This window comes from Phocoena sinus, chromosome 5 (genome assembly GCF_008692025.1).
Source record: "Phocoena sinus isolate mPhoSin1 chromosome 5, mPhoSin1.pri, whole genome shotgun sequence".
NCBI classification, from domain to species: Eukaryota; Metazoa; Chordata; class Mammalia; order Artiodactyla; family Phocoenidae; genus Phocoena; species Phocoena sinus.
Window position 1 is genome coordinate 320,910 of NC_045767.1, and position 27,472 is coordinate 348,381.

General features: G+C 58.5%; 1 protein-coding gene across 4 annotated transcripts in view; it reads right to left on the reverse strand.

Annotated features, from left to right (window-relative positions):
• Positions 1–1,222: 1,222 nt before the first annotated feature.
• GAK (cyclin G associated kinase) overlaps positions 1,223–27,472 on the reverse strand; it is a 51,094-nt gene continuing 24,844 nt past the window's right edge. Inside the window, exons 12-28 of one of the 4 annotated variants that reach the window (XM_032632436.1) lie at positions 21,376–21,425; positions 20,689–20,837; positions 20,189–20,311; positions 19,327–19,460; positions 16,061–16,255; positions 15,626–15,743; positions 15,256–15,335; positions 11,487–11,680; positions 10,670–10,813; positions 10,184–10,576; positions 9,773–9,847; positions 9,042–9,152; positions 7,744–7,860; positions 3,056–3,280; positions 2,426–2,574; positions 1,664–1,840; positions 1,223–1,573 (exon numbers count right to left, since the gene is read on the reverse strand). In XM_032632436.1, the coding sequence (XP_032488327.1) occupies positions 1,472–1,573; positions 1,664–1,840; positions 2,426–2,574; positions 3,056–3,280; positions 7,744–7,860; positions 9,042–9,152; positions 9,773–9,847; positions 10,184–10,576; positions 10,670–10,813; positions 11,487–11,680; positions 15,256–15,335; positions 15,626–15,743; positions 16,061–16,255; positions 19,327–19,460; positions 20,189–20,311; positions 20,689–20,837; positions 21,376–21,425 (2,536 nt within the window). In that variant the 3' untranslated portion in view covers positions 1,223–1,471. Of the gene's footprint in view, positions 1,574–1,663; positions 1,841–2,425; positions 2,575–3,055; positions 3,281–7,743; positions 7,861–9,041; positions 9,153–9,772; positions 9,947–10,183; positions 10,577–10,669; positions 10,814–11,486; positions 11,681–15,255; positions 15,336–15,625; positions 15,744–16,060; positions 16,256–19,326; positions 19,461–20,188; positions 20,312–20,688; positions 20,838–21,375; positions 21,426–27,472 lie in introns of all 4 variants that reach the window. The other 3 variants (XM_032632435.1, XM_032632438.1, XM_032632437.1) reach the window with 3 other exon arrangements.

Sequence of the window (27,472 nt, forward strand, 5' to 3'; positions counted from 1 at the left end):
GGGGCAGAGGCCGTAGGGTCCTGGGGCCTCAGGACACAAAGCCAGAGCCCCTTCCTCCTCTGAACTGTCAGGAGGTGCAGGCCCACCCTCTGCCAGACCAAAGACGTCACTGGAGGTGGAAGGCGGGGCTCCGAGCTTCAAGTCAGAGTGTTCAGCTAACCGCTGCGCTGCCTCCCAGGTGAGGCCTTGATGTGAGGATGGGTGCCTAGGAGCCCGGCACAGGGAGGGTCCTGACCCTGGTGACCCAACTCGCAAGCCCACCTGAGGGGCAGGTGGTGCACTCTTGAATCCCTGACTTGGCATCACATCTGACTCAGTAACTCATTTTGGCTAAAGAAGAGATCGCACAGAGTTCTCAGAGGCCAGCCACGGTGCTGACTGGGCCGAGGGGCAGCTTTGGCCAAGCCTGCTGTCACCACGGGGACGAGGGTCGAGGTCCGCCTGTCTCCAGGGCCCGGCCAGCAGCGCCAGGCAGCCAGGAGTAGGATGAGCCCTGGGGATGGTGGACTGACCCGCAGGAGGCTGGGAACGTCACTTCCGACCAAAACCTCAAGTCGTGTAACTGCTGTCGTTTGTCCTGGCGCGTTGTTCCCCAGAGCATGGGGCGGCTGGGGCTTCTCTAACAGGCCGTGACTCAAGGCCATCGCTTTTGCTTTGAATTCCCGGAACGAGAGAATCCAAAGCCCCCCACACCCTCCCGCTGTGAGGAGGGGGGACCCGGGGGGCCCAGGGGGAGGGCCAGCCTCTGTGTACCTGCAGCAAGACCACCTGCCTCCGCCACGCTGCAGTGGCCACAGGGCATGCCCAGCCCCCCGACCAAGGCCACAGCTCGTCCGATCCCTCCCCACACCTCCCGGCTCTCCTGCCCTCCTGTCGCTCCTGACCACCCAGCTTGGGCTGCTGGCCGAGGCCAGGCTGGGGGCCCGCGGGGGCTCAGACCAGCAGTGGAGAGGAGCCCAACTTCGCTGGGCGGGGGTCCCTGCGGCTCATCTTCACGGTCAGAACCAAGGTCAACCAGGGGACAGCAAAAGTGCAGGGAGATGGTGTGCAGCCCCGGAGGCGAGGGGCATCAGAAAATAGTTTAATTATGTACAGGTGGTCACCAGGCCGATTACGAGGGGAGACGTGAACGTTCAGGAACGGATTCTGGAGGACAGCTGAGCAGCGCGATCTCCCCAGTGGGCGCGCCACGGATAAAACAAATCACAGACTGTGACACGTGTGGGAGGAGTGCAAATCGTCACCTTTCCTTCAGGACCAGAAGAGAAAAAGAAAGAACTCGGAGGCTTTGGAATGCTTTCTCTTCCTGTGAAGGGAGTGGCGCTGGCTCTGGATCCGCTGAGCGTGGCGGGCGTGACGTGATGCCAGCTGCGGCTGCGCCAGCCCGTGCCGCCCCGGCCCACGTGCAACCCTCCAGGCCAGCCGGCAGCTTCCAGCTCCATGAGCCGCGCGTGCAGCTGCGACCGTGGGCTCAGAAGAGCGGCCGGGAGCCCTGGCTCTCGAACTCGGCCCAGGCGTCGCTGAGCTCCATGAAGACCATGCGGGCGTGCTGCTCGTAGGGCTGCCCCCGGGCCTGCGGGCAGGCAGGATGGCGGCGGTGAGGGCCCGGCCTGCTCCCAGAGCCCACCCCGCCCCCGGCCCGGAGCCCACACCCCGTGCCCACCTTGTCCGGGTGGACCACCAGCACGGCGCGGCGGTACTGCTTCTTCACCTGCGCAGGCGTCACCAGGTCGGCCATGCCCACGGGCGTCCAGCGGCTCTCGTTGTCCCACAGCGCCGTGTGCAGCGTGGACAGCAGGGCGCGGATGTTCCTCTCCTTGCCCTCCGTCCAGTCCAGGAGCTGAAGGAGACGCCGTACTGCTGAGGGCGTGCCAGGCCCCGGCCTCTACCCACTGAGCAGCCGGCGGTCGCCCCACGGAGCAGGGATCTGACTGTGAGATGTGTGGCCCCGACGTGGACCCCCACCCCAGTTTCTGCACTGACCCCACCCAGGCATGGCTAATTCCATTCCCTAGGTCTGGCCGGACAGGACACGGACTAGACGGTGCGTGGAATCCAGGGACCCTTTCCTCAGTGGGGCATTCACAGATGACCCCATCCCGGGGTCCAGGCACACAGACGTCCTTGTCACCCCCGGGGTCTCTGCGGCCCACGCCCCCCGACCGGGGTCCCGCCTGGCTGGTGTGCAGAAGAGCGAGGAGCTTTACGAGCCTGAAGCCACGTGTCCCAGCCACATGGGGACAGTTGATCTTTCACCCCAAAACTTTCAGGAGAGCAAATAAGCGTAGATGGAATCCACTGTCCCCGCAAGCATGTCCGACAGAGGTCCTCGTGCGTGAGAGTCGGGGCTGCGCCGGCTGTGTCCCTCTCCCCACGCTCCTGCCCAGGGTGCCCCCCACCCTGCCCCGGCCCGAGCGCCCTGCACCTTCAGCTTGAGCGGGTCTGAGTCCCGCGCCTGGTCCTGCCTCCTCATCTCGGCGATCGTCCTCGGCCCCTTCCTGTCGGCCCGGGAGGAGAAGCCCTGGTTGGACAACAGGTCTTCGAAATCGTTCTCCGACACCCTTGGCTTTGGACCTGGAGGAGAGCAGAGGCTTCAGCGGCCACGCTAAGTGCCCGCCTAACAGCCTGCCTGCCGCCTCTGTGCCGCGCGGCCAGCTCGAGAACCCTCGGGGACGGCAGGACGGCCGAGAAGATGGGAAATGTCCAAAAGAGCTGCCCTGAGGCATGAGCGCATGCGTGTGGGCGGGGTCACGGCAGGCGTCGGGACCACCACCCCCGTGACAGCCCGCCCGCTGCCCGGCCAGCAGAGGCCGAGAAGGTTCCCGGAGAGTGTGGCCCGGCCCACGGGGGCAGAGGCTCACCCACAGACATGCATCTGAAATCATTAACTTCCATCCAAAGGGGCTCCCGCTGGGTGGAAACAGACTCTGGGTCCCCTTAAACACCCTTTCCCGGGACTGGGCTCTGAGCTGGACAAGGCAAAACGGGATTTCACTGTAACCACTTCACAGCAAGCTCAAAAAACCACACACGCGGCGAGGGAGGAAGGACTCACCAAAGCTGGGGGCACGGACCCCCCTCTCCTCCCGGCTGCCAATCACACTGAAGCTGGAGTTGTAGTTTGGCCGTGGCTGTACACTGGCTATGGGGGTTGGCTTGGCCTGGGGGGGCCACGGGGCGCCCTGGGCTGGGGGCCGACTCATCTGCCAGGAGCCGCTGGCCTTGGGAGGGGGGACTGCTTTGGGACCGAAGCCCCCAGGAGTAGGTGCAGCGGGCGAGCCTGGGGAGACAGTTCACGTGGGGAGTGTCATTGACGGCCTGAGGACCGGGCGCCGCCCCGGCGGGTACTCGGCCCTTGCAGGCAGAGGACACACCCCCGCGAAATGAACGTTTCAGGTCAGCCGCCAGGACGGGCGGCCTCTAGGTAGCCGCACAGCTGGCCCATCTGCAGGGGCCGGGCCGGGTGGGCTCCCCTCCCCACTCGCTCAAATGCAGGGCTGAGTCCAGGAAGCCCCGAACCAGCACCCAGAGCCCACGGGGCCGCCGAGCAGCACCACGCAGGCTGCTGCTCTGCGCACGCAAGCACGTGCCGCGTCACGCGTGCGTGGTTCTGTGCCACTTCATGCGCGTACAGTCACGCAAGCACTGGGCTAAGATGCCCCCGTTCTCTGTCCTGTGACCTTTCACCTCGAGAACATTCTAGACGCAGAATCACAGGGCAGGCGGCCCTTGCGATGGGCTCTTCTCACCCAGGACCCACCCACCTATCCACTCGTCGCCAGCAGCCTGGCAGGTGGATGCGCCACAGAAGGACTCCGGTGGGTTCCAGTCTGTGGAGATTACCAACAGGGTCGCCCTGAGCACTGCTGCGGAGACTCCCTGCTCAGCCCACGTGCACCTCTGGGATAGACGGCGGTCGTGGGTTCAGTTCTGTGAGAACCGACGCCCGCCTCGAGTAGCCGTCCTGCACGACCGCCAGCTCTGCGCCCAGCGCTGCCCCCTGTCGAGACCCCCCACGCCTCCAGGGCCGCCAGTGACACTAGACCTCTCCCCAGGCTGCCGTTCTCTTCACCACTCACCCGTTTTCAAGTTGGATGTGTTTTGCTCTGTTTTTACTGTTCTTACATATCCTAGATAGTTGTCAGATACGTGGTTCAAAGCTATTTCTCCCACCCTGTAGCTCTTCATCCTGCTGAGAGCCTTTAGCAGGGCACAAGATGTCTTTTTGATCAAGTCCAATTTATCCATTGTTTGCTGACGGATCGTGGTCCAGGAGACACTAAAGGCGACGTCCCCACAATTTTCTCTTTTCTTCTGAAAGCTTTACAGATCTATGGCCAATTCTGAGTAAAATGGTCATCTACCTGCTGTTTAAGGTGTGAAATTCAGGTGAGGCCACTTTCTTGCCGCCCCAGCACCGTCATGATGGTTTTGCACCTCTGGCAAAAGTCAGTTGGTCTTACTGGTGTGGGGCTACTTCCAGGTCGGTGATCTACGTGTCTGTCCTGCCCACAGCACGCAGGCCTGGAGGAGGTAGGAGGCCTAGTGAGCCGAGTCTTAACCACCCCATTTCCCCTGACTCTCCAAATAAAGTCTACAACAAGCTCGTCTGTGTCTGCAGGAACCCTCACTGGCATTTCTGGTGAGGACTGTACTGACCCCATTGACCACTGCAAGAGAACCTTCCTGACGTGGGTCACCGGGCTGCGAGCCCATCTGTTTACTGAGATCTTCCCCGTTTGGTTTTGTAGCTTCGCGAGTCCTGTATGTGCTTCGTAAGAGTGATATGTTATATGTTTCTTTTTTTCTTCTTTTGCAGGGATTGTAAACGGTGCTGTTCTAAATTTTGGGTTCCTTGTGCATGTTGCTAGTAAACAGAAATACCCTTGTGATGTCTGTTTGTTGATCCTGTGTCCTGCGACCCTCCTGAACTCACTCTGGGACCTGAAATGCTTTCATAGACCCCCTGAGATTTCCCACACAGACAGCACATCGTCCGCACATGACAACACTGCCTGTGTCCCTTCTGTCCCTTTCTTGCCTGCCTGCTCCACTTGGGCTGACCCTGGGGAGTGTGTGGTCTTCTGAAATCCAGCGCAAGCCTGGCGGCAGGACTCTGCAGATGCTCCCTATCAAGCCCACGGGCTTCGCATTACTGGTCTGTTGAGTGTTTATCACAAGTAGGTGTTGAACTCCGGGGAATGCCTCTTCTGCACCACCGATGTGATCACACGACTTCCCTTCCTAGGCCAGTTAACGCTGTGTATACATATACATATGTATATATATAATTTTTTTTTAACTATTTATTTATTTTGACTGCGTCGGGTCTTAGCTGCAGCGCGAGGAATCTTCTCTAGCTGTGGCGCGTGGGCTCCAGGGCACGTGCGGGCTCAGCAGTTGTGGTGAGCGGGCTTAGTTGCCCCGCGGCACGTGGGATCTTAGCTCCGCGATCAGGGATCGCACCCGTGCCCCCTCCGTTGGAAGGCGAAGTCTTGGCCACTGGGCCGCCAGGGAGGCCCCTGTGCGACGCTTTCATACACTGATGAGCTCTCTGTGCAGCTCTCTGTGCTGATGACTGGCTTTGATCTTTGTGTCTGTGTTCATAAGGGACACTGCCCTGTGGTCTGTAGTTTCCTTCTGTATAACCTCCATCTGGTTTTGGTATCAAAGTAATACCAGATTCATAAAATCAACTGGAAAATATTCCCTCCTCTTCCTATTTCTTGGAAAAGACTGTGGAATTGGTATGAATTCTTTAAACGTTTGGTAAAATTCTCCAGTGAACCCAGATGGGACTGGAGATTTCCCTTATGGGAGGTTTCTAACTATGAATTCATTTTCTTTATGATTACAGACACACTCAAATGCTCTACCTCCCACAGGGCACACCTGAAGAACTTGTCCACCTCACCTCAGTCCCAGAACTGGTGCTGAAGCCGTAAGTCCATTTCCCTTCAGAGCCTCTGGGGTCTGTGGGCATCTTGGGTTAACCCCTCTTTCTTAATCCATCTTAGCAGAGATTTGTCTTTACCAACCTTCTCAGAGAACTAGCTTTTTGATCAACCCATTTTCTCTAGTTTTCATTTTCTATTTCATTGATTTGGGCTCTTTATCATTTCCTTCCATTTGCTTTGAGCTTATTTTGCTTTTCTTTTCAAATGTCTTCAGGTGATAACTCACAATACTGATGAGATGTTTCCTCTTTTCCAAACTACACGCTTAATGCTATGTGTTTCCCTCTTGGCACTGCTTTAGCTGCATAACCCAAGTTTAGATGTGTCGTGTTTTCATTTTCATTCTCTTCGACACGCTGTTTTATTTTCCTTGAGACTTCCTAAATAACCCGTGTTATTTAAAACTGTGTCATTCAGGACTTCCCTGGTGGTGCAGTGGTTAAGAATCCAGCTGCCAATGCAGGGGACACAGGTTCAAGCCCTGGTCCAGGAAGATCCCACATGCCACAAAGCAACTAAGCCCATGCGCCACAACTACTGAGCCTGCGTTCTACAGCCTGCGAGCCACAACTACTGAGCCCACATGCCACAACTACTGAAGCCTGTGCGCCTAGAGCCTGTGCTCTGCAACAAGAAGCCACCTCAGTGAGAAGCCCGCACACCACAACTAAGAGTAGCCCCCGCTTGCCGCAACCAGAGAAAAGCCCATGTGCAGCCATGAAGACCTAATGCAGCCAAAAATAAATTTTTTTAAAAATTAAAAAAAATAAAAGTGTATCAATTTCCAAGAGTTTGAAGATTTTTCAGTTATCTCGCTGTTACCAATTTCTAGTTTGATTCCATTTGGTCACGGAATGATACGGTCTATATGATTTCAGTTCTTTTAAGTTTGTTGATGACTTTTTATGGCCCAATACATGGCCTTTCTTGGTGGTTGCTTGGGTGCAGGAGGAGGTGTGTCCTGCTGCTGTCAGGCACAGTGTCCTGTGAATGTCCCACAGCTTTGCTGACTTGCTGTCTGGTGGCTCTATCTTTGTTGACAGAGGGATGCTGAGGTCTCCAACTAGAATGTGAGTTTGTCTGTTTCTCCTTTCGGCTCCATCAGCTTCATGCAGGACTCTGTTTTCTGAGGGCGTGTGATGGAGGTCTGGGATCACAGTGCAGAGCTGAGGGCTGGGCTCCATCCTGAGAACAGGCGTCCCAGATCCCGAGAATTCCTTTTCACCACAGGCAGCCCCCGAGAGGCTCCAAGTGACCCCACCCTGTGCTCAGACAGCCCAAGATAGAGGCAGAAAGCCCACGGCAAACCCAAACTTCCAGGAATGCTCTCAGGGAGACACCAAAACCTGAAATGCCAGGAAGCGTCTGAGGAGATGTTATTTTCACCTAAAATTCCACATGCCTCCCGACTGCCAAGGGACGAGAGACACTCCTAGCCTCCAAACAATTAACGTCCCTAAAAGTTTTCTCAGAAAAATTACTGGCAGTGAATTCTGCTCCCTGGGGAGCGGGGCAGGCACTCTCCACGCTCCTGTACTGAGACTGCTCCTAGATGACCCCCAAGCACCGCTATGCCAGCGGAGGGCCAGACTCCAGCACCAGTTTTGGCAATTCCTGGTGTTATCTTGGTAACAAGCTCCTGGGATGAAGCAGATTGGGCCTTTCCTGGTGTTGCTGTGCCCTGGGCCTTGGCGGACAGGGTGAGGCCCCACCTCGGGTAGGTGGACACAACACCCCAGAGAGAGGCCTGGTGCTTTCCACATGCCCGACACGGCCCTCAGGTTACCTTGGAGGCCGGAACTGAGGTCGCCGAGGTCCGCAAATGGGTCCTGGCTCTGAGACTTGGTCTGGCTGGCTGGGGGGCCAGGAGGTGCCGGCTGGCCTCCAGGAGAGACGAAGGGGCCTGGAGGAGGGCAGGGGCATTAGATCCAGCACACTGGAGTAGATGTGGCTTCTGCCCTCCCATCTCACGCTCCTAAAGGCCTCGCTCGGCGTTGTCACTGCACCTGGGACGTGGCCACACTCGCAGCCCAAGCTGCCCACATGGCTCCGTGTGGGAAGTCACCTGACAGCTCGTATAAACTGTCCTGGGTTTGTGCTACCACCTCCCGAATCCATGTAAAGTGTGAGTGCACTCTACGACATTCGTTCATTCTAAGTACAAGGTACTGAAATGTCTAAGTAAATCACTGTCCTGCTCCTAATTCCCGTGTCATTCAAGAGTCAAGTGTGAGGTCATTACAAACGATGGCAACTCATATGTAAAGAGCTCTTACGAGTTAATACAAAAAAGGTGAATTTCCCGTGCAAAAAAATGATTAGAAAATGTGAAAGGGGCTTCCCTGGTGGCGCAGTGGTTGCGAGTCTGCCTGCTGATGCAGGGGACATGGGTTCGTGCCCTGGTCTGGGAAGATCCCACATGCCGCGGAGTGGCTGGGCCCGTGAGCCATGGCCGCTGAGCCTGCGCGTCCAGAGCCTGTGCTCCGCAATGGGAGAGGCCACAACAATGAGAGGCCCGCATACCACAAAAAAAAAAAAAAAAGAAAATGTGAAACAGTTCTCAAAAGAAACATAACCAAAAACACACAAAATAATAACCTCACGCATAACAGAGAAAAGCAAATTGAAAGAACTGGTAGCCTATCAAACCAGCAGAGTAGCATGTTTACAATCACAGCCCATAAGTTAACAAACAGGACTTAAGAGAGAAGCATGTCACAGGCGCCACAAACACCACTGCCTTTGAAAACAACTCACTACTGGAAACTTCCCCACGGGACAGAATCCTGACGTACGGAAAGAAGGACAGACATGATGAAAGTGAGACACCAGAAGCACTCTTGCCCCCACAGATAAGGGACAGACCAGGATAGCCTGCAGCCTCTCAAGGGCCCTGCAGGCCACAAGGAAGCGCTAAGGAACATTCTGGGTGAAAACTTCAGAACAAGCCGAATGAGCACCCACAGGAGCCGCACGGGGCGACTCGGGACAGTGGCAGGAGGCCCGGCCAGAGTGCCCCTGGGGCGCTGCTCCTGTCTCCTCCTCTTCTGGGGGCCGGGGTCACAGTTACGCCACGTGCCGTACCTTCTGCAGCTGGTGCGGGGGCCGGGGCTTCAGCCCAGGCGTCCCATCCTCCCAGCAGGTCCGGGTGGCTGGTAGAGGCTATCATCTTGCTGGGCTCCGCCGGCAGGTCACCTGGGAAGACAGCGGCGCTATCAGGTGTGTCCCCGGTGGGGGCGGGCACATGGCCTTCACATGGCCTCCTGGGGGCCCTAGGGGACAGGCTGGCCACAAGCCCCATCTGCGGCAGTCTCGGGGGCCACCCTCCGTACCCCCCTCCACGTGTGGGCAGGAGGCAGGAGGCACACCTGATGGCCGCCCGTGCGGGAGGTGGGGGGCCTAGGTGCTGGGCAGCAGCCCCTGCAGCACTCCTGGCCTAGCGAAGCCCCAGGCAGGGCTGTGCTAACGCACCTCTGGGGCCTCCAACCGGTCTCCCTCCACACGGGCGGAGGACACATCACACGGTCACTGCACTGACCAAGTGGATGCAGGGAGACAGCAAGAGGAGAAGCCCACAGGGCGATGCTGAGACTAGCGTCCGCGGTCCCTCATCTGAAAGGGTCTTCAGAGAGGCCTCCTCCCGCCATGGCTGGCCACATGCCAGTGCCCCAGAGCCTGCCTCCCCACCTCCCCTGAAACCCAGCAGGGCATACAGAGTGGCCACTGGCTGCGTCCCCTTTCTGGGGGAGGGAGGATGGCACTGCCCATCTCCCCCGGCCCTGTGGCCCCGTCCCCAGTGTGGAGACCGCACTTACCCAGATGCAGGAAGTTGGTGCCGCGGGCCAGGGGTGGAGCGCTGTGGGTGGCAGGGAAGGATGCAGGCAGGGTGGCTGGAGAGTCCGAATTAAGAAATTCACCGAAGAGGTCGGGCTGGGAGTGGGGCTGGGCGTCTGGGTCGGATGGCAGCAGGAGAGGGTCAAACGGGTCCGCTGCGGCGGGACACCAGGAAGCAGGTGCACGTGAATGCAGGCACCGCAGGGCACGCCCTCGGCCCAGAGGATCGGCTCCAGGACGGCCCTCCCACGACCCCGTGGCTCCGCGAGAGAGGGGCAAGGCGCTGACCCCGCTGACCCCCGCCTGTCTCAGGAGATACTCTGGGGGCTCGCGGTCTCCCTGAACGGCAGACTGCCGTGACCTCCGGGCCCACTCCTGTCAGCGGCACCTACCGGCTGGGACCGTGGTCCGTGCGCTCGGGGCAGAGGCCGGGCTGGTGAAGAGCAGCGCCGCGTCCCCACCCAGCAGACCGCCTGCGGCACCCTCTGGAGCAGCCGCCGGGGCCCCCAGGAGGCGGCTGAGCAGGTCCGCGTTGCTGGGGGGGCCCCCGCGGGCCTGCATGGGGGGCATCGGCCCTGCCTCGGAGTGCAGCCCCAGGAGGTCCACACCGTCCTCCTGCGGCAGGTCCGGGCCTGGCGTGTCCTCGTCGGCCACGTCCCCGCTCTCAGCCGAGAGCGTTGGGGCTTCCTCGTCAGACGGCTCGCTCACACGTCCGTCCTCGGCCGCAGCAGACGGACCCTCCTCGGCAAGGTGACCCTCTGGGGCTGTCGCGCAATCCCCGTCCTCTGAAAAGAAGACAACGGTGGGGCGGCTGCGGCTCAGTGCGAGGAGTCAGCACGGGGAGGCCCACGAGGGCAGCGCCAGGCCCGCCTACCCACCCCGCCAGTCCAGCGTGTGCAGAAAGCGGTCGGTGTCCCCGCTGCTGTGCGGCGAGTCCAACTCCGGGGGCTCGGCATCCGCAGGCCCGGCCTCGGCGTCATACTGCGCAGAGGAGCCTGGCTGCCTGGGGAGCTCTGGTTTTCCTGCAGGAAGGGGGATGTCAGGCCACCCGGCCCAGGGCAGCAGCCCGTGTGGGGCTCCGGGGCCCAGGCCCAGAGCCAGGAAGGGCTCACCACCACCAGAAACCCACACGACAATCAACCAACAGTGAATGGGTCCCAGCGTCGCCCAGACGCTGCCCCGGGACACGTGTGCACACGCGTACACCGGAAAGCATACGTGCACGCACACACGTGCACACATGCTATTCAGGGACACTTAGCTGTCCTCACGTAACAGAAAAAAATGCAAACCAAGAACACGAAGAAAATCGTTATGTGGCAAACGAAGTCCCAAGTCCCACCCACCAGCGTGCTTCTGATGCTACTTTCAGTAAATGCTATGAAATAAGCCGACACAACCCTGCTGAGTTGCGGCGGGTGGAGGGGGTGGGGGCTGGCCAGGAACAAACTCTGCTGCGGGGGCAGCCCCGCCAGCTGGTCCCAATCGAAGCCTCGACTTCTTCCAGGTCATGTTCAAAGGTGACACATGTCCAGAAAACGCACCCCCCCAAAATAGTGAGTGACTCAAACCTGACCCTCCCGGGGGTCCCAGCCCCACCCCATGACCCCGGCAGGGCCTGCAGGCCACGTGGCTTGGGATCCAAAAGCAGACACTGGGCCACCTGCAGGTGTGCCCAGAAAACAAGGATCTCACCAAATTTCGACAGGATGTCTTGCTGCTCCTCGCGGCTGGAAAACAGGATCTTGGGGTTCAGCCCCCGCATGCTCGCAGTCTCCCAGGGTGGGGCCTCGTGGCCGGGCCTATCTCTGGGCTCCACCTCCACCTCCAGGTTCACTTGGAATAAATCGGGGTATTTCTCCTGAATGTCACAAGCGTCCAGGTCATACCTGCATTGGGGAGGTGAGAAGCAGGTCAGGCACAACCACGGGCACCGCGGGTACCACCCCAACGTTCACCGGGAAACGAGTGTGGGGCAGGGCTGCGTGCTCCACAGGCACCCCAGCCCCTGCACTACATGCTCGGGACGTTCACGCCGCCACTGAGCCAAGGCTCAGAGGGACCGGCAGGGGTCTGTGTGCAGTGGGGCCCGTCCACACCCGCAGAGCAGGACCCCCGCTCCTCCGTCAGGGGAGTGCTCAGCCCTCACTCCTCAGGCTCTGGAGTTCAAATCAGGTCCTCAGAGCTTAAATGCACGTTCCCATAAAAACAATGCCATCCACGCTGGCAAAATCCCCCAACTATTAACAGATGCCCATAAACCAACACCTCTGCAATCTGGCTGCAGGGGTGGAGGCACCAACCTGTTCCCACTGGGTGGGACGGGGAGCCGGGGGGCCCGGGCACGGGCGGGAGACTGGTAACAGGGCAGCCTGGCAGTGGTGACTGTGGCTGCCACGTCACTGAACTGCCCTCGTTCTGTGGCTCCGCATCTTTCGAGGGAATTCCTAAGATCACCTCTGGTGACGATATGGATAAACCCTAGTTCTTCAGCTAGACAACAGGCTCCCAGCTGCTCTTATTTTATGCTAACGTGTTTGCATCACTTACTGCTTTGTGCCTATAAGAAGAGTAAAGCAACAAAGAGAGAAACACAAAAAAACGCTGGGGCCCTGAAGGTGTGAGGAGTCGAGGGAGGGGCCCTGCCGTCCTCTGCAATGTCCAAGAACGGCCTCCGGGCAGAGGACGGGCCGCAGGAGTGGTCAGGGGTGGTGGTGAGGCCACAGCACATTTTAGTTCTTACTTCCCCGGATTCAGCAAAATGGGACGAGCGAGCACGCGTGACCCCAAATCCTTCCCACTCCTCACAGACGCAGCCGCCCCTGTGCAAGGAGGGGAATGAGGGGTCTCTGCAGGGGTGAGGCCAGGCCCAGGTGGGCACAGGGACAGTGGCCGCACTGCCGTGTGGCCCTCTCAGGCTCCCGGCCTAGAGGCCACCACGGGCTTCCTTCCTGTCCAGGCCAGGTGCCCTCAAGAAGACGACTGCAAGGGCGACGGCTCAGCCGGGCAGGAACAGCTGGTGCGGGGACGCAGGTGGAAAGCCCGGACAGCGATGTTGGCAAAGGGGATCCGGAGGCCAGCGAGGGCCCCGGGAGGGGCCCATCCACAAGGAGCAGAGGCCAAGAAGCAAAGCAGGGAGAAGGCGCGCGGCCACTACGAGCTCAGCTCCAGGGCAGCAGGGCCTCAGGGGCCACTCCGGGCACCATGCTGGTGGCCACCCACCCCCGCCTCCCTGCCCGGCCCCGCCCCAGGGACAGCCCCACCCAGGCCGGGGTCTGCCCACCCATCCAGCAGGCCAGTGAGGAAACAATGAGGTCTGTGAGCAGAGGCGCAGCCCTGCTGCCCGCAAGGGTCCGGGGTCTCAGAGGGCAGAGGGCCAGGCCCCGCTGGACAGGCCCTGAGGGGGAGCCTGCCACGCTCAGCCGGGAAACAAATGCATCAGCTTTCGTCCTGGACTGCTCGGCACCCCCTCCACACTCACAGGAGGCACCCGAGGAATCTCAGATTGCTTCTGCAAAGTGTCCTCTTTCAACCGCCCGCGGGGCACCCCTCGCCTTTCTGCTATTAAACCGACGAGTCCACTTCTGGAGGCACGACGTGCACAGCGAAGCACAAGCCTATGCACGCGCCGCATGAAGGTTATCCTCGTGGCAACAGTCCATTCAGAACAAAACACTGTCTCTCTCCAGACCCCAAGAAGGGCCACGCCCCCAGAGGCGGCCACTCCTCGGGCCTCCGGATGGGGCCCCACGGGAGGCCTGAGCAGACGTTAACAGGGTCATGGACATGACATCACAGCTCACTCTCCAACCGACTGCCGACGCCACGGGGGCCTCTTCTCAGTCTGGAGCCATCGAGCCTGAGGCCCTGGGTACGTGGCTAATGACGTCACGTGCACATGGGAAGCACTGAGGCAGGTGATCTTCCAAGTTCTCGTCACAGGAAAACACCTAACTCCGCGTGGCTCCCACGGGGGCTCCCCCCCGATTTCCTTGCCCTCGCGGCTCTAACCTGCTTCCCTGGTGATGAGGGACGCACAGACTGGCTCAGGTGCTTGCTGGCCGTGTGGATCCGCCAGCAGAGTCCCCCTGCCTGCTTTTAATGGGCATCTTTCTCTTTTCATTCTGTGCTTCTCTATGTGTCCACGTCTGACACACACTGCAAACATCTCGTCTGCCCGAAAACATCTTTGATTGGCTTTTGCTTCTGAAGGATGACTTCACAGGAGACAGAATTTCAAGTTGGCCAACGTTCTCCTCAGGCACTTGCTGAAGACGCCCCCGACTCTGGCTCCCACCCCTTGGTTAAAAGGCAGCTGCGGTCTCCTTACTTTGAAGGTCCCTCCCCTGGGGGCTCCGAAATGGTCGTCTTTGGTTTTCAGCAATTTGCAAAATGCTGAGGAAGGGGTTTCCTTCCTTCTTATATATAAACTCCTGTTCGCTGTTTTCAGAGTTTTTGATTCTATGGTTTGACGTTTTTCATCAGTGTAAGGAAATTTTCGGCCGGTGATTTTTCCAACTTTGTTTCTGGTGTGTCCTCTTCTCCTTGGACTCCGAACAAAGGCACGTCTGACCGTTTCCCAGCCCCCAACACCCCTGCGACCCCTCTGTATCCATCTCTCTCTCACCATTGTTCGTTCCTGTGTCTACTCTGCTACCGGGCACACGGCTCAATCCTCAGTTCCAGCTGTGACGTTTCTCAGTCCGAGAGTCACACCTGCCTCCTCTTCACACGTTCCAGCTCTGCGGTGAAAATCCCCCTTGTACTTCCCTGAACACACGAGACAGTCAATGCCGTCTCCCGGCTCCAGCATCAGATTCACCTACAGGCCTCTCGCCCAGCTCTTCCGCTTGGTCTTCAGTCATCGGGTCTCTGAAGAGAAATGTCTGATGACACAAGGACACCTGAAGCTCTGGGACTACCTTCCTCCAAAGGAGAAAAAACCTGAAACCTTAAAGCGTGGCATTCCTCGTCTTCGTCACGTTGGCACGTTAAAAAAAAATGCACGAGGTGCCAATGTGGAAAACATACTAAAAGACAAGAACACGGAAACTCTTAAAGGAGCAACAACAGGCAGAAACACAGACATGCCCACGGCCCATGACGCTGGCGCTGTGAGGGTGGCTGGGTGGCTCTCCCTGAGCCCTTACCACAGGCAGCCCTGGTGCGGCACTGCCCTGTGTGAGCCCTCCCGGGACCCGGGGCGTCAGAGCTCACAGCCCTCCCGGGACCCGGGGCATCAGAGCTCACGGCCCTCCCGGGACCCCGGGCGTCAGAGCTCACGGCCCTCCCGGGACCCCGGGCGTCAGAGCTCACGGCCCTCCCGGGACCCCAGGCGTCAGAGCTCAGCACCCCCGGGACCCCTGCCAGTATCAATCACACTGCACTTGTCTCCACACCAGCCACGGCTGGGGGTGCACCCCGACCCCTCTCGTCCGCCCCCCTCAGTGTGACACCAACATACTTTGCAAATTTCACAGTAGCTGCATTCCGAGGCACAAACCCTGTGTGGAACTGGATCTGGAACATCTTCATGGACGCCATCTGCAGGGAGAAAGCGAACAGAAGGTCCTCAGGCCGGGAGGGCAATGCCAGGCCCTTCACGGGTGACCAGCTGAGGCCCCACACGGGGCTCCAGGGCCAGGGACACACAGAGGCTGGGGCAGCGCCCTAGCCAACAAGCGGCTCCTTGGGCCCGTGGGGAGGTCCCAGGGCCACAGCTGGGCAGGCTCAGGCTACAGTCCCTTCTGCCTCTGCCACACAGGTGGGGACACAGAGCTCTCACTGTGCTTAGAGAACCAAGCTCGCCCAGGGGCCGCCCAGCGCCCGCTCACCTTAGCCTGCAGCCTTCCTCCCAGGGTGGACCTCGCGTGATAGATGATGATGAGCACGTCTCCCTGGACCGTTATGCCCAGGGGAATGACTGCTTTGCCGTCCTCGATTTTAAAATCCCTGGAGAACAGAACCAAGAAAAGCAGTGCACTTAGGTATAAGGTGCACCGTTCTGATGAACTGCGACCCACAGCGCCAGTTTCTTCTTGCCTCGCGGGTTTTTCTGCCAAATTACGTCAGGTATGGGGGGAGGATGGTCCAGGAGAGGACTTCCAAGGAGCCACCCAGCACGAAGACCCCGAGAACTCCCCCACAGGCCCCGCCGGCCCCGCCTCCATGCCCACCGCCCAGCCACAGCCCCACAGCACAATTCCCTCCTCGACAGCCCCCAGAAGATGAGGCCGCGGGGCAAGGAAGGGCCTGAGCCCCGAGCCCACCTCATCTTGTCGTACTCCTGGGACGTGGTGGTCACACGCTCATCCCCCACGTAGACCTCGCAGAAGGGCCGGCAGCCGTTCCGCTGCTTGCTGAACAGGGGCACAGGCGTCATGACCACGGCCTTCACCAGGATGGGCTTGCTGTGGGGCGTGATGGGCTCCTCTGCCACCATGTCGCACACATACTCGATGTACCTGGAGGGCAGGAGGCACACCATGTCACATGCGTGTTCTGTGCAGGAAAACGGGCCACGTCACATGCGTGCTCCGTGCTCAGCCCACGCACTGCGTCACACACATGCTCTGTGCAGCCCACACCACACGTGTGCTCCATATGTGCCCACATGCCACGGCGCACCCGTGCTCCGTGTCTCTGGAGCCCATCAGGTCGTCAGTCTTTTCTCAATCACACGTAAGCATCTCATGCTATAAATTTCACTAAAAGCAACGTTCCGGTGTCATCTCATGAATCTTATGTTGTAATTTTCATTCAGTTCAAAATATCTTTAAATTTCCCTTGAGATTTCCTCTTTGACTCACCAGCTACTCATAGGTAGATTGTTTCACTTTGAAATATTTAAGGCTCTCCAAAACCACCTGCTGTCACTGATTTCCGGGTTAATCCCACGATGGCCTGGGAACATATCTGGCATGACTTCTACTCTTCCCAATCTGTCGCGGTGTAAGAGCCCGGAACACGATCCTTCTTCCCACGGGCTCTGCACGCACGTTGCTGTCGTGAGTACACTCCGTGGCTCTGAACCGGCCTGCCGACCTGTTCCACTGCTCACTGAGAGGGACGCTGCAACCGCCCCCGTCCTGCTCTGTGGACCTGGAATCCGCTCCGCCGGCTCCCTTGGTGGTTCCGCAGCTCCTCTTTGTGGCACCACCGCAGGGCGTCCATCTCCCGCGCTGGTCTAACCCATCTCCCAGGGAGGGGCGGGAGCCGTGGCTGGCTCCAAACTGACAGCAGGCGACACTCCGTCTCGCCACTGCACTCTGGCCGCTCCCGAGGTCCGCGGTGGAGACGGCCGCGTGGCAGGAGACCCGGGCGTCTCTCGCCGACAGCAAGAAGCCAGGACCACGACCCAGGTCCACAGCCCACAACCTGAGTGAGCTTGGGAGCAGATTCAAAACTGAAGGAGAAGGAGACTGCCCGAGTCACGTCTGAGCTGGACGCCTGACCCGCAGGGACAGGTGTTTCAGCAGCGGGGCCTGTCGCACGTGCCCTGCACACAACCCTCCTCCGCCCCCGCCGCCAGTGCTACGGTGCAGGCCCGCAGGCAGCGTGCGCCCGGCGAGGGGCCCGACACACAGGTGACGCTGAACCGGCTTCCCAGCCAGCCGGCCGCCCGCCTGCCTCTCCAGCCTCGGCTTCTCCTTCCTGATCTCCTGGGTCACCCGAGCACGTCCCAGGCCGCCACTCGCATCCTCTGCTGACGTAATGACGGCCCTTGAGAAGAACCTTCACTGCTTGCACCCCCACTCCTGCCGCCCACCTTCCGGAGCTCCTCTGCGTGGCTCTCGGCAGCGTGAACGCCGGAAGCCAAAGTGGGTTTTCCGTGTGTGTGTTTTGTTCTGAATCCCACTTGGTGTCCTCTGAGCTTCTTGGGTTCAACGTCTGCCGTTAATTTGGGGAAATTCTCAGCAACGCCTCCTCCGTGCTCCCCCTTCCTGCTCCGTCTCCCCCGGGGGCCCCAGTGGTGCGTCTGTCCGACCATCTGAGATGGCCTGACGCGTGTTCCGGTGAAGGACATCTACAGACCCCTCCGAGGTCGCGGCCCTCTCCGTTTGGGTCTTCCTTGCTCCCTCCCCCCCCCACCCCTGTCATCAGTCTTGAACGCACAGACCAGCGACCAGCAACTCCGGACGTCCCATCACGGTTCCGAGCCTCATGCAAAGGCTGCTTCATCCGTATGTCCCCAGGAGATGACCTCGTGCCCCCTGAGCAGCGGCCTCCCTCTCTGACCTGTCCTGCAGGGCACAGACCACGCCCCGCCGAGTGCCCTGTGGGTGGGTGCCTGTCCCTCCTTGGATTGGGAGTGAGCCGATGGCTCCAGGATGGCTCTTCTCCAACAGGTTCGAAAAAGTCATGCATCTGAAGCGGGCACCGCTCTTTTGTAAGCTGTTGGGCCGGGCGGGGGATGACGCTCTCTACATCTGCACGTCTCCAAGGAAGCAGCCTGGGGTCTGCTGTGGGCCCCGGGGCCAGGCACAGACCGGCAACAACGATACTCTGCTGGCTCTGACCCCCGACTCCGAGCGCTCCCGAGCGGCACCCCAAGCTGCAGGCACAGTTCGGGAACCCCGGGTGTGCCCAGATTACAGGAAGGTGACATGCTGAAAGGGTCGGCAGCCTGTCACCCATGCTCGGTGGTGCAGCCCTTGCTCTGCCACGCCTTCTGCACGGTGGACAGGCCCGCCCCACCCCACCCCACCCCGAGCCACACAGAAGACACGACAGCGTGCCAGCTGTCTCGGGGTACGCCCTGCCCCCAGGCAGCGAGCCAGCGGGGTGGGTCTCACAAGCAGGAGTGGGTCAACCACCCCACACCGCCATCGAGGCAGTGCAGCCACCCCGAGCGGGAGGAATGACCACGACGGCCCCTCACTGGCCTGGACGCCTTCTCGATCTCGACCCAGGCGGCCCCGGCTCTCCCCACTCTCGGGCCCTGTGTTGTTCATGCCAAGGCCCTCCCCACAGAGAAAGGAGATGCTCCCCCAGTACCCGAGGGGAGTGAGCAACTCCTCAGGCCTGAGCGTGAGGCTCCCCCCTCGCTGCAAGGTGGACGGAAGTGGGGAAGGCGGTCTGGGAGCAGGCAGTGGCCCCAGGGGGCAGGGGGTGGGCAGTGGCCAGCTGCAGCCCTGGGAAACCATCCCCTGTAAGTCGTCAGCAGAGACAGCCTAGAAGCTGTGTCTCACGGACCCTGACACGGAGGACGCACGGCAGAGGCGGTGCTGCCACACAGCTCCCAAATGCCACCTCCTCTGCCGAATGGAGCCACCGGGCCACGTGTGCAGAGGTGGCACCCAGGGGCTGCCCCATCGCCAGCGAGCAAGTGGCTTCATGCGCTAGAAGGTCGGCGCCCAGGCCCTGGGCAGAGGCGCGGCCCCGTTGCTCGGGAGCCCCGGCAGGGCAGAGGCGCGGCTGCCCCGACTGCGCACGCGGGCCGCACACCCGCGTGAAACCCTGCCGTCTCCCAGCGCCCACAGCTACGGCCTGGCCACGGTGACGCCGCACCTGGGCCCCACGGTGGACGCCATACCTTTTGTGGGACGGCCAGATGCCCGGCGGGCAGCGCTTCATACTGAACATGTACACGGCGGCCTCTGCGGTGCTGAAGAGCCGGCAGAAGCACAGGAAGGAGCAGACGGCCACGGCAGATGCGGCCCTCCCGTCCTAGGACAGATGCACGGGACAGGTTCAGGCGGCACTCACTCCCCCAGGATAGTCAGGGCCTGCGCCTGGGGCCGGGGCTCATCAGGGAACTTAGGAAAACCCACCTGATGAGGTGAGAATTCAGGGAGCGGAGAGAATACAGGCTCCGCAGCAGAAGGCACGAGGCGGCCGGGTACGTGCTGCTCTCTGTCAGGGTCCCCACCTGACCTCGGTCCCCACCCGACCTCAGCGCTCGGCACGTCCACGCTCACCCTCACGAACCCTCTGCAGTGCCACCCCTGCTGTGATGGTCACCCACGCCAGGACTGCAGTACTGACGTTCGAGGGTGGGTTCTGGCAGGTGCCACACTGGGTGTGATACCCACAAACCCTCAGCCCCAGCGTGGGCTCAGAGACGGGGTCCCAGGAGGCAGGCTGGCCTCCGTACGTGGGTGCTGCCACAAGGGGGTCCGCACCTTCCATAAAAGGGGTGGGGGGAACCCTCAGTGAGGACAGTCTTCTGCCAGAAGCCCCTGCTGCCAGGGACCCGGCCGTGACCCACAGAAGGTACCAGGAGCCGCCTGGGGGCACCGGGCCTGGGCCGCCAGCCGCAGACCCCAGGGCAGAACTGCTGCTCCCGGGAGTGGTGGGCGTCGGGGTCACCACTCGGAACACCCAGCCGTCCCCGCCTGACCCTCTGCATGTCCCCTCTGTCCCCTGAGTGTCCCAGGGCGGGGCAGCTTGCTCACCACGCAGTGCACCACGCAGACGTTCCCGGGGTCCTGGCGCAGCCAGGCGTGCATGTTCCTGCAGAGGCTGTACAGGCTACGGAGGCTCGGGGCCCGTCGGGCTGCCCAGCCACACTCGGAGACCTGCAGAGAGGGCAGCTCGCCAGCCGGGGTGCAGACACACGGGCCCCACCCAAAGCACCCCACCACCCCCAAACCAAGTGCCGCCCCCCAGGCGCGCGACAGGACTCGGGAGCCAGGCTCTGGCAGACGTGGCAGAAGGAGCGCAGCACCCGCCCTGTCTGCGCTCAGGGTCAGTATAAATACTGTAAAAAGCGCCCACGTCCCGAGCATTTATCCGCCAAGGAAACTGCGTGGTCTCGCGTTCCCTCTGGAGGCACCTCAGGCTCAGCGATCCTCAAGACCCCGCCCCTTCTACGCAGCGTCAAGGGAGGACCAGCGCCACACGGCCAGAGCCCGTGCTCACACTAGGCTGAGCGTCGGCCAGAGCCCGTGCTCACCCGGTTGTGGAACTTGGAGGCCCGGTACGTCCTCAGGGACAGGTTGTAGACAGCGTAGCGGCCCGGGTGCTTCGTGTCCAGAAACAACCGCACGTCTTCGATGTTGTTCTTGATGGCCGACTCCACACCTTCCGCCGGGAATGACATCACTGCAAGAGAGGAGCCCCTGCAACCTCTACAACCACAGGCCAGACGGTCGGGCACACACGGGGGCCTGCTCCTCGCGGCCGCTGACCCGTGAGTACAGCGGCGAGTCCTGAGAAGGGGCGGAGCAGCGGCCTACAAGCCCCGCCCCACCGCCCGTCAGATCCTCTGGGATCCCCAGATGGTGCCCCGAGACCCTCCTGAGACGCAGCTTCTGCCACAGAGCCTGAAGCACCACAGGATCTCCCCAAGCATCTGGATTGTGATTTTTGCCTGGAGACCCACATTTTAATATGTGTGGCCTCGCATTATTTCCCTCATGACCTCAGCATTTCAGAAGGTTCCAGACCAGGGGGAGAAGCTGGGTTGACACTGGCGTTATCCACCGCAGGGCCTAGAGGCACACTGGATGCAGGGGTGGACACCCTAGGCCACATCTCGGGCAAGTGAGTGGCTGCCCAAGAGGCCAGAATCCCACGCACCACCCTCACACAGGAAAGAGCCAGAAGTTCATCCTTATTTAAAGCTGGCAAACAAACGTACCTGCAATTCTGGACGTGACGTAAGAAAGATCCAAATCTCCCTTCGCATAACTGGGATTAAAAACAAAAGGGCACTTGGTTATTATAGGAAATGTCTACGGTTAACTCACAAGAGCTTAAACTGAAGCAAGTCCCTGAGAGGCCAGGGTGTGTGGGGGGTGGCCCGCACCGTTCAGGCTGCGGCTCCCGGGGACACCGTATGTGCACGTGTCAGTGCACGTGTGTACCTGGGTGACTGTGTGCGTGCACGTGTGGGCACGTGTGGAGCTGACATCTACCTAAGAGGTGGATGGGAAATTATAAACTGCAAGGGGTGGAGAGGCGGGGGTCCCGATTGGAAGGGTCTTTAATTCTCTTACTACCAGAAGGTGGGACATAAGGAGCTGGTGTGGGAGAGAGATGACAACAAAAATGGAAGACAGAGTTTTCTGACCCAGTACAAAATGTCTGGCTAGTGAGAAAAAATTACAAGGCACGTGGAATGGCAAAAAGCAGAATCTGAAGAGACAGAACACGCATCAGAACCAGACGTGTCAGGATGTTGGGATTATCAGACCGGGACTCAAGACAACTGTGGTCAGCGTGCTGAGGGCTCTAATGGATAAAGTAGACAGCACGCAGGACATAAGGGGAGTGTGAGCAGAGAGGTGGAAATCCTAAGGAAGAACCGAAAAGGAACGCCAGAGATCGGAGCCCTGCAGCAGAAATGAAGGTTGCCTTTGATGGGCTGATTAGAGTGGACACGGCTGAGGAAGGAACCTCTGAGCGAAAGGACATCTCGACAGAGTCCCTGAAAACCCAAAAGCAAAGGGAAAAGCCTGTAAAGAACAGAACAGAACATCTAAGGCCTGTGGGCGAAGGTGTAACATAATGGGGAATCCAGAAGGAGAAGAGGGAAGAACAGAAGAAATACTGAAACATTTTAACTGAGAATTTCCCCAAATCAATGTCAGACACCAAACCACAGATCCAGGAAGCCCAGAGAACACGGCAGGACTAATGCTGGAAAGACTACACCTGGGCATGTCAGTTTCAACTTAGAGAAAATCAAAGATAAAGAAAAAAATCCCAAAGGAGCTGGGGGGTGGGAGGGGAGGGGGACACTTTACCTACAGGGGAACTGAGATAAGAATTACATCTGACCTCTCCTTAGAAACCATGCAAGCAAAGAGTGAAGCGAGATATTTACAGCATTGAGAGAAAAACCAGCAGCCCAGGATTCTGTATGCTGAGAAATTATCCTCCAGAAGTGAGGAGAAGTAAAGACTTTCTCAGAGAGAAATTGGGGGAATTTGTTGCCAGTAGATCTACCTTCCAGAAATGTTAAAAAAAAAAAGTTCCTTAGAAAGAAGGAAAACGATAAAGGTAGGAAACTCAGATCTACTAAAGAAAGGAAGAGCATCAAAGAAGAAATAAGTGAAAGTAAAATAAAGATGTTTATTTTTCTTATTTTTAATTTATCTGATAAGTTTGTTCAAAGTAATAATGGCAACAATACACCCGACAGGTATGCCTATGTACATATTTCACATATAGACACACATACTCAAACGTGCCTGTGTACAAGTGAAATGAACAACAATGATACAAGAGCCAGGAGAAAGGAATTAGGATTTCTGTGGCATTATGAAGCACACCCACTGCCTGGGAAGTGATAATATGCTATTTGAAAGTGAACTTGGGTTAGTTGGTAAATGGGCACACTCTAGGGCGACCACTGAAAACAGCAGAAGAAAAAGTATAACTGATATGGTCGAAAGGAGAGAAAAGGGATCATATAAAATGCTCAATTAAAACCACAGAAGATAGGAAAAGAGTGGAAGACAAAAAAGCACCAAAGAACAACGGCGAAGACTAGAAAACAGTAACAAATAGGGAGGCTATCAATCCAACCCCAGGTGCCGCGGAGACACTGCGGGCTGGGCTGCAGCCCTGTGCAGTGAAGCAAAGGGGCCACGCGGATGGACGTTTTGGTTCCCAGCGCGTCTAAACGCTACGTTTCCGCGACACTGTGGCCTATTAATGCAACAGTGTTATGCCCAAAAGACAGTGCCCATCCCTTTAATTAAAAATGCTTTATTGCTAAGAAATGCTACCCATTGTCTGAGCCTTCAGTGAGTCTCAGCAGTAACATCAAAGACCACTGATTACAGATACCATAACAAATACAATGATGAGGAAATGTTTGAAGTACTTCAAGAATTACCAAAACGGGACACAGAGACACGAAGTGAGCAGATGCTGCTGGAAAAAGGTGCCGACAGACTCGCTTGACGCAGGGCGGTCACAGACCCTCACTGCGCTCCAAGTGCAGTAAAGCGGGGTCGGCCTGTGTACCAATAAACACTTCAAGCCCAACGGTCTAAATACACCAATCGACACAGAGCCTGTCAGAGTGGATCAAAATATATGGCCCAGCGATGCTATCTACAAAGTAAGATGAAGCTGAGCATCTCCTTGTAGTTTATTCAGTTTGTCCTCTGTTAATTCCCTTCATGCGTTTTTTCATTTTCCTATTAATTTTCATAATCCACTGTATATAATGGATACTATTCGTTTTGTGAGTTACATAGTTTGAACCTATTTACTCCCAATCAGTGCCACATCTTTTTGTTAAAGAAACGTGTTTTTTCAAGGAACAGAGAATTTTTAAGTTAGTTAAATTTATTAACCATTTTCTCCATGGCTTATATATATTTTTTCACATTTAAGATATCTTCCTTACTCTGGTGTTATAAAAATGTTCCTCTATATTTTATTAGTTTTTCCTAAGAAATTGCTTTTCACAATTAGATCTTTTAACAAATCAGAACGACTGTATTTGTCTGTTATTAGACGGGACCCAATTTTTTCTTCTTCTACACAGCTACCCATGGTCTCAGCAACATAGACCCATTGGTCTGTTATTTTCTTTTAGACTCACATTTCGTGTTTCATACTATCCCTACCTAAGTACATGTCAAGCGTGAGTCTGAACACTTGTAACAACACAACAGATGTTTGAAAAAAATTGGTAAAGAACAGAGTTTGTCTCTTCTTATTTTTAAAAACATCGCCGGCCATTTTGGATAACTTACATGTGAATTTTGAGATTGAAATCTGTGGAAACGACATCAGGACTTTTATTTTTATTGCAAAGAATTCATAGATTAACTGAGGAGCAACACGACCTTCACGATGCGAATTCTCCTAAACGTAAAGCCGGCGCGCTTCCCCACCTGTCTCATGTTTCTGTCGTCAGTGTCAGCAGGGTGCGGGGGCTGCACGCGGCGCCCTCCGCAGGCCAGGCCGGGCCAGGGGTCAGTCGCGCTGCCGCGGGAACACCCCCCGCCCGCCCCGCACAGCCAGCAGAAGCGTCAGCACCATGGAGACCAACTGTCCCCAAACTGCCCATGAAGTAGATAAAGCACTACACCCTCAACGGCCGCACAGGCAACCGGACAGGTTTACTCCAGAATTCTCGTGCAGGAACAGATGAGTGAGAACGGCCAGTGTTCCTGGGGGGAGGGAGGAAGGCCTGTCGCCCAGACAGCGGAGCGCGGGGCCGCGAGGGGCTCGCAGGACGAGCTGGGACAGCGCCCGGCTTGGTCGGCAGCAGAGGGGCTGCTCCGGTCGGGGGAAGTGAACAAGAATCGAGAACAGTCCCCAGAGGGACGTCCAGGTGGATTAAAAAGCCAAATGTGCGCCAACCAAGCATTAAAAGGTACATTTACAATACATTCAGACATTTAAAATGGGTGTGTGTTTTTTCTGCCACACTGCGTGGCTTGTGGGATCTTAGTTCCCCGACCAGGGATCGAACCCGGGCCCTCGGCAGTGAAAGCACGGAGTCCTAACCACTGGACCACCAGGGAAGTCCCTAAGATGTGTTTTAAATCAGGTCTGATCTATTTACAAGTTGGGGCACGAAAGGCTTCCTAAACGAGAAGACAAAAGACGGAAAGGGAACTGTGAAAAACTCGTGTTTTAATTAAAACGAGCAACAGACAAGAAGAAAGCATTTGCTGTGTTTACCCTGCATGAAAAAGCTAGTCTATAGAATGTAACGTAAAATCAGTAAGAAAAACAAACACCCAACATGAAAAAGAAGGATAAGAGCAGCAGTTCACGGGGACCCGCGGCCAGAGGTTCGCGTCCCCAGGCCCACAGGCCACAGGCTCCACGTGGGATACCTAGTGCTGGGGAAGCTGGCGGGGCCTGGCCACTCACCCCGCTGTCCCTGAGGAGGGGCCGGAGCACCCGTGGCAGTGGGGGGGGTGGGGTGGGGCAGGTCAACACGGAGAGTGCAGACACCGCCAGGCTGGGAACCCGGGGAGCCTGGTGGGGGCGTCTGTGAAGACCTGGCACGGGGGCTCTAGGACATGTGGACGTGTAGGGTCTGACCTAAAACTGGTGAGAAACAAATGAGACCACAGACAGGTGAGGGCTCAGGGTCAGGCCCAGAAGCCAGCCACGCCTCTTGGAGGCCACGTGGGACAGGCTGCACACGCAGGGACGGGCCTCCTCCAGATAGACCCTAGGACTCCTGGGCCCACATACCCCGAGATGAAGGTCCTGCCTGCGGCCGAGGGGCTGGCAGTGGCCCTGAAGGGTCTCCATCACCAGGCCCTAACTGGACCTTCCCGTGGCAGGCCTGAAGCCCAGCACACGGGGCTCCGCCTGGAGGACCCCCTCAGTGAGCTCAAGCACCGTGGCCGCTGCGCCCGTCTGACCCTGCAGGGTGAAGGCCGTTTCTGTGTGGATCTTCTGCTCATTTGTGGACGTGGGGAACAAAGAACAGGAAGCGTTCGCTGCACATGTGCAAGCCTGTCGCTGCTGGGATGCTCCCCCGCTCCAGCCAGCAGCCTTTGAGAGCAGGACCCCGTGTCTGGGTCCTTCCCTGTGACGGGGATGGCAGTGTGGGGTGGCCTCCCTGCTTTCAGAGAAGACCCGGGGTCCCTCCTGGCCTCATGGAGGCCTCCCCTCCTGTAGGAAGGGCAGTTACAGGTCACAGTCCTGGGCCGGGGCTGTCACCGTTCCTGGGCCTTCTCAGGGGGGAGTCCCAAAACGAATGAGCTCACATAAACCAACTTCACAAACACGGGGCCTCACAGACTTCTTTCACTTCCAGCAGGCGTCCTGGGCGAAAGGCGGTACCCAGCCTGACCCTGGTCCTCAGAGGGGCTGCAGGCAAGGCTAGCCCCGGCAGGCATCCGGCGAGAGCAGGAGGGCGCTGCCCGTTCTCACGACTGACAGGAGTGGCCATACGCCCCAAATGCCTGTAGAAAACGTGGTCCATGCGGAGACCTGCAGCCTGGGGAGCCGAGGGCTCAAGTGCCCCACGGGCAGCCCCACGGGCCCGTCTCTGGGGCCCGGCCTCGCAGCTCGGCTGGGAATTCAGTGGGTCCATCTGTCTGTCCATGACTCCACGGGGAGCTGAGCTGTGTCCTTTCTCTGAAACAACTCGCAGCTACGAGGACTGCTCGCCAGCGGGTCTCACGTGTCCTTCGGAGATTCGGGACCCTGGGCGTGGTCCTGGGACCCGACGCGCGCACCTTTCCTCTTACTCTAGGAAAGCCCCGTTCCTACTCCTGCGAGGGCCCGCCCTCGGGTGTGCGTGGCACCATGCCGCCGCGTGGCCTGGTTGTGCCATCAGCCTGAGGCACGTCGGGCTCACTAACGTGGCTGTGAGTCGAGTTGGGCATGAAGGCAGCTAAATCCGGGCAGAGCCCCGTCACCCCCACCCTCACAGGCAACTCTCAGGCCCGACCATTCACCCGAAACTCTGCTTTTCTGAACACGAGCAGGTACGTGATGCCCAGCGCGCGCCCCCTCCAAACCCCAGGTGCCTGTCATCATGGTTCCCGGGTGCAGAGGCTGGGGCAGCGTCCATTCTCCTCCCGGCAGCCTCCCCCGAGGCCGGGGACGCCGGGCCCATTAGAGACCTGGGGTGGTGGGGGGGTTGGCGGTGGGGGAGATGGCGTCTCAGCCACGTGGGAACTTGGTTTCTTTCCTTGGGCGAGGCCGAGTGGCTTCTCTCACATCCCGTTCATTGTTGTCGGGTCTGCCATTCCAGCCCGGGTCAGCCCCGAGACCCCACGATGAACCCCGCTGGGAGG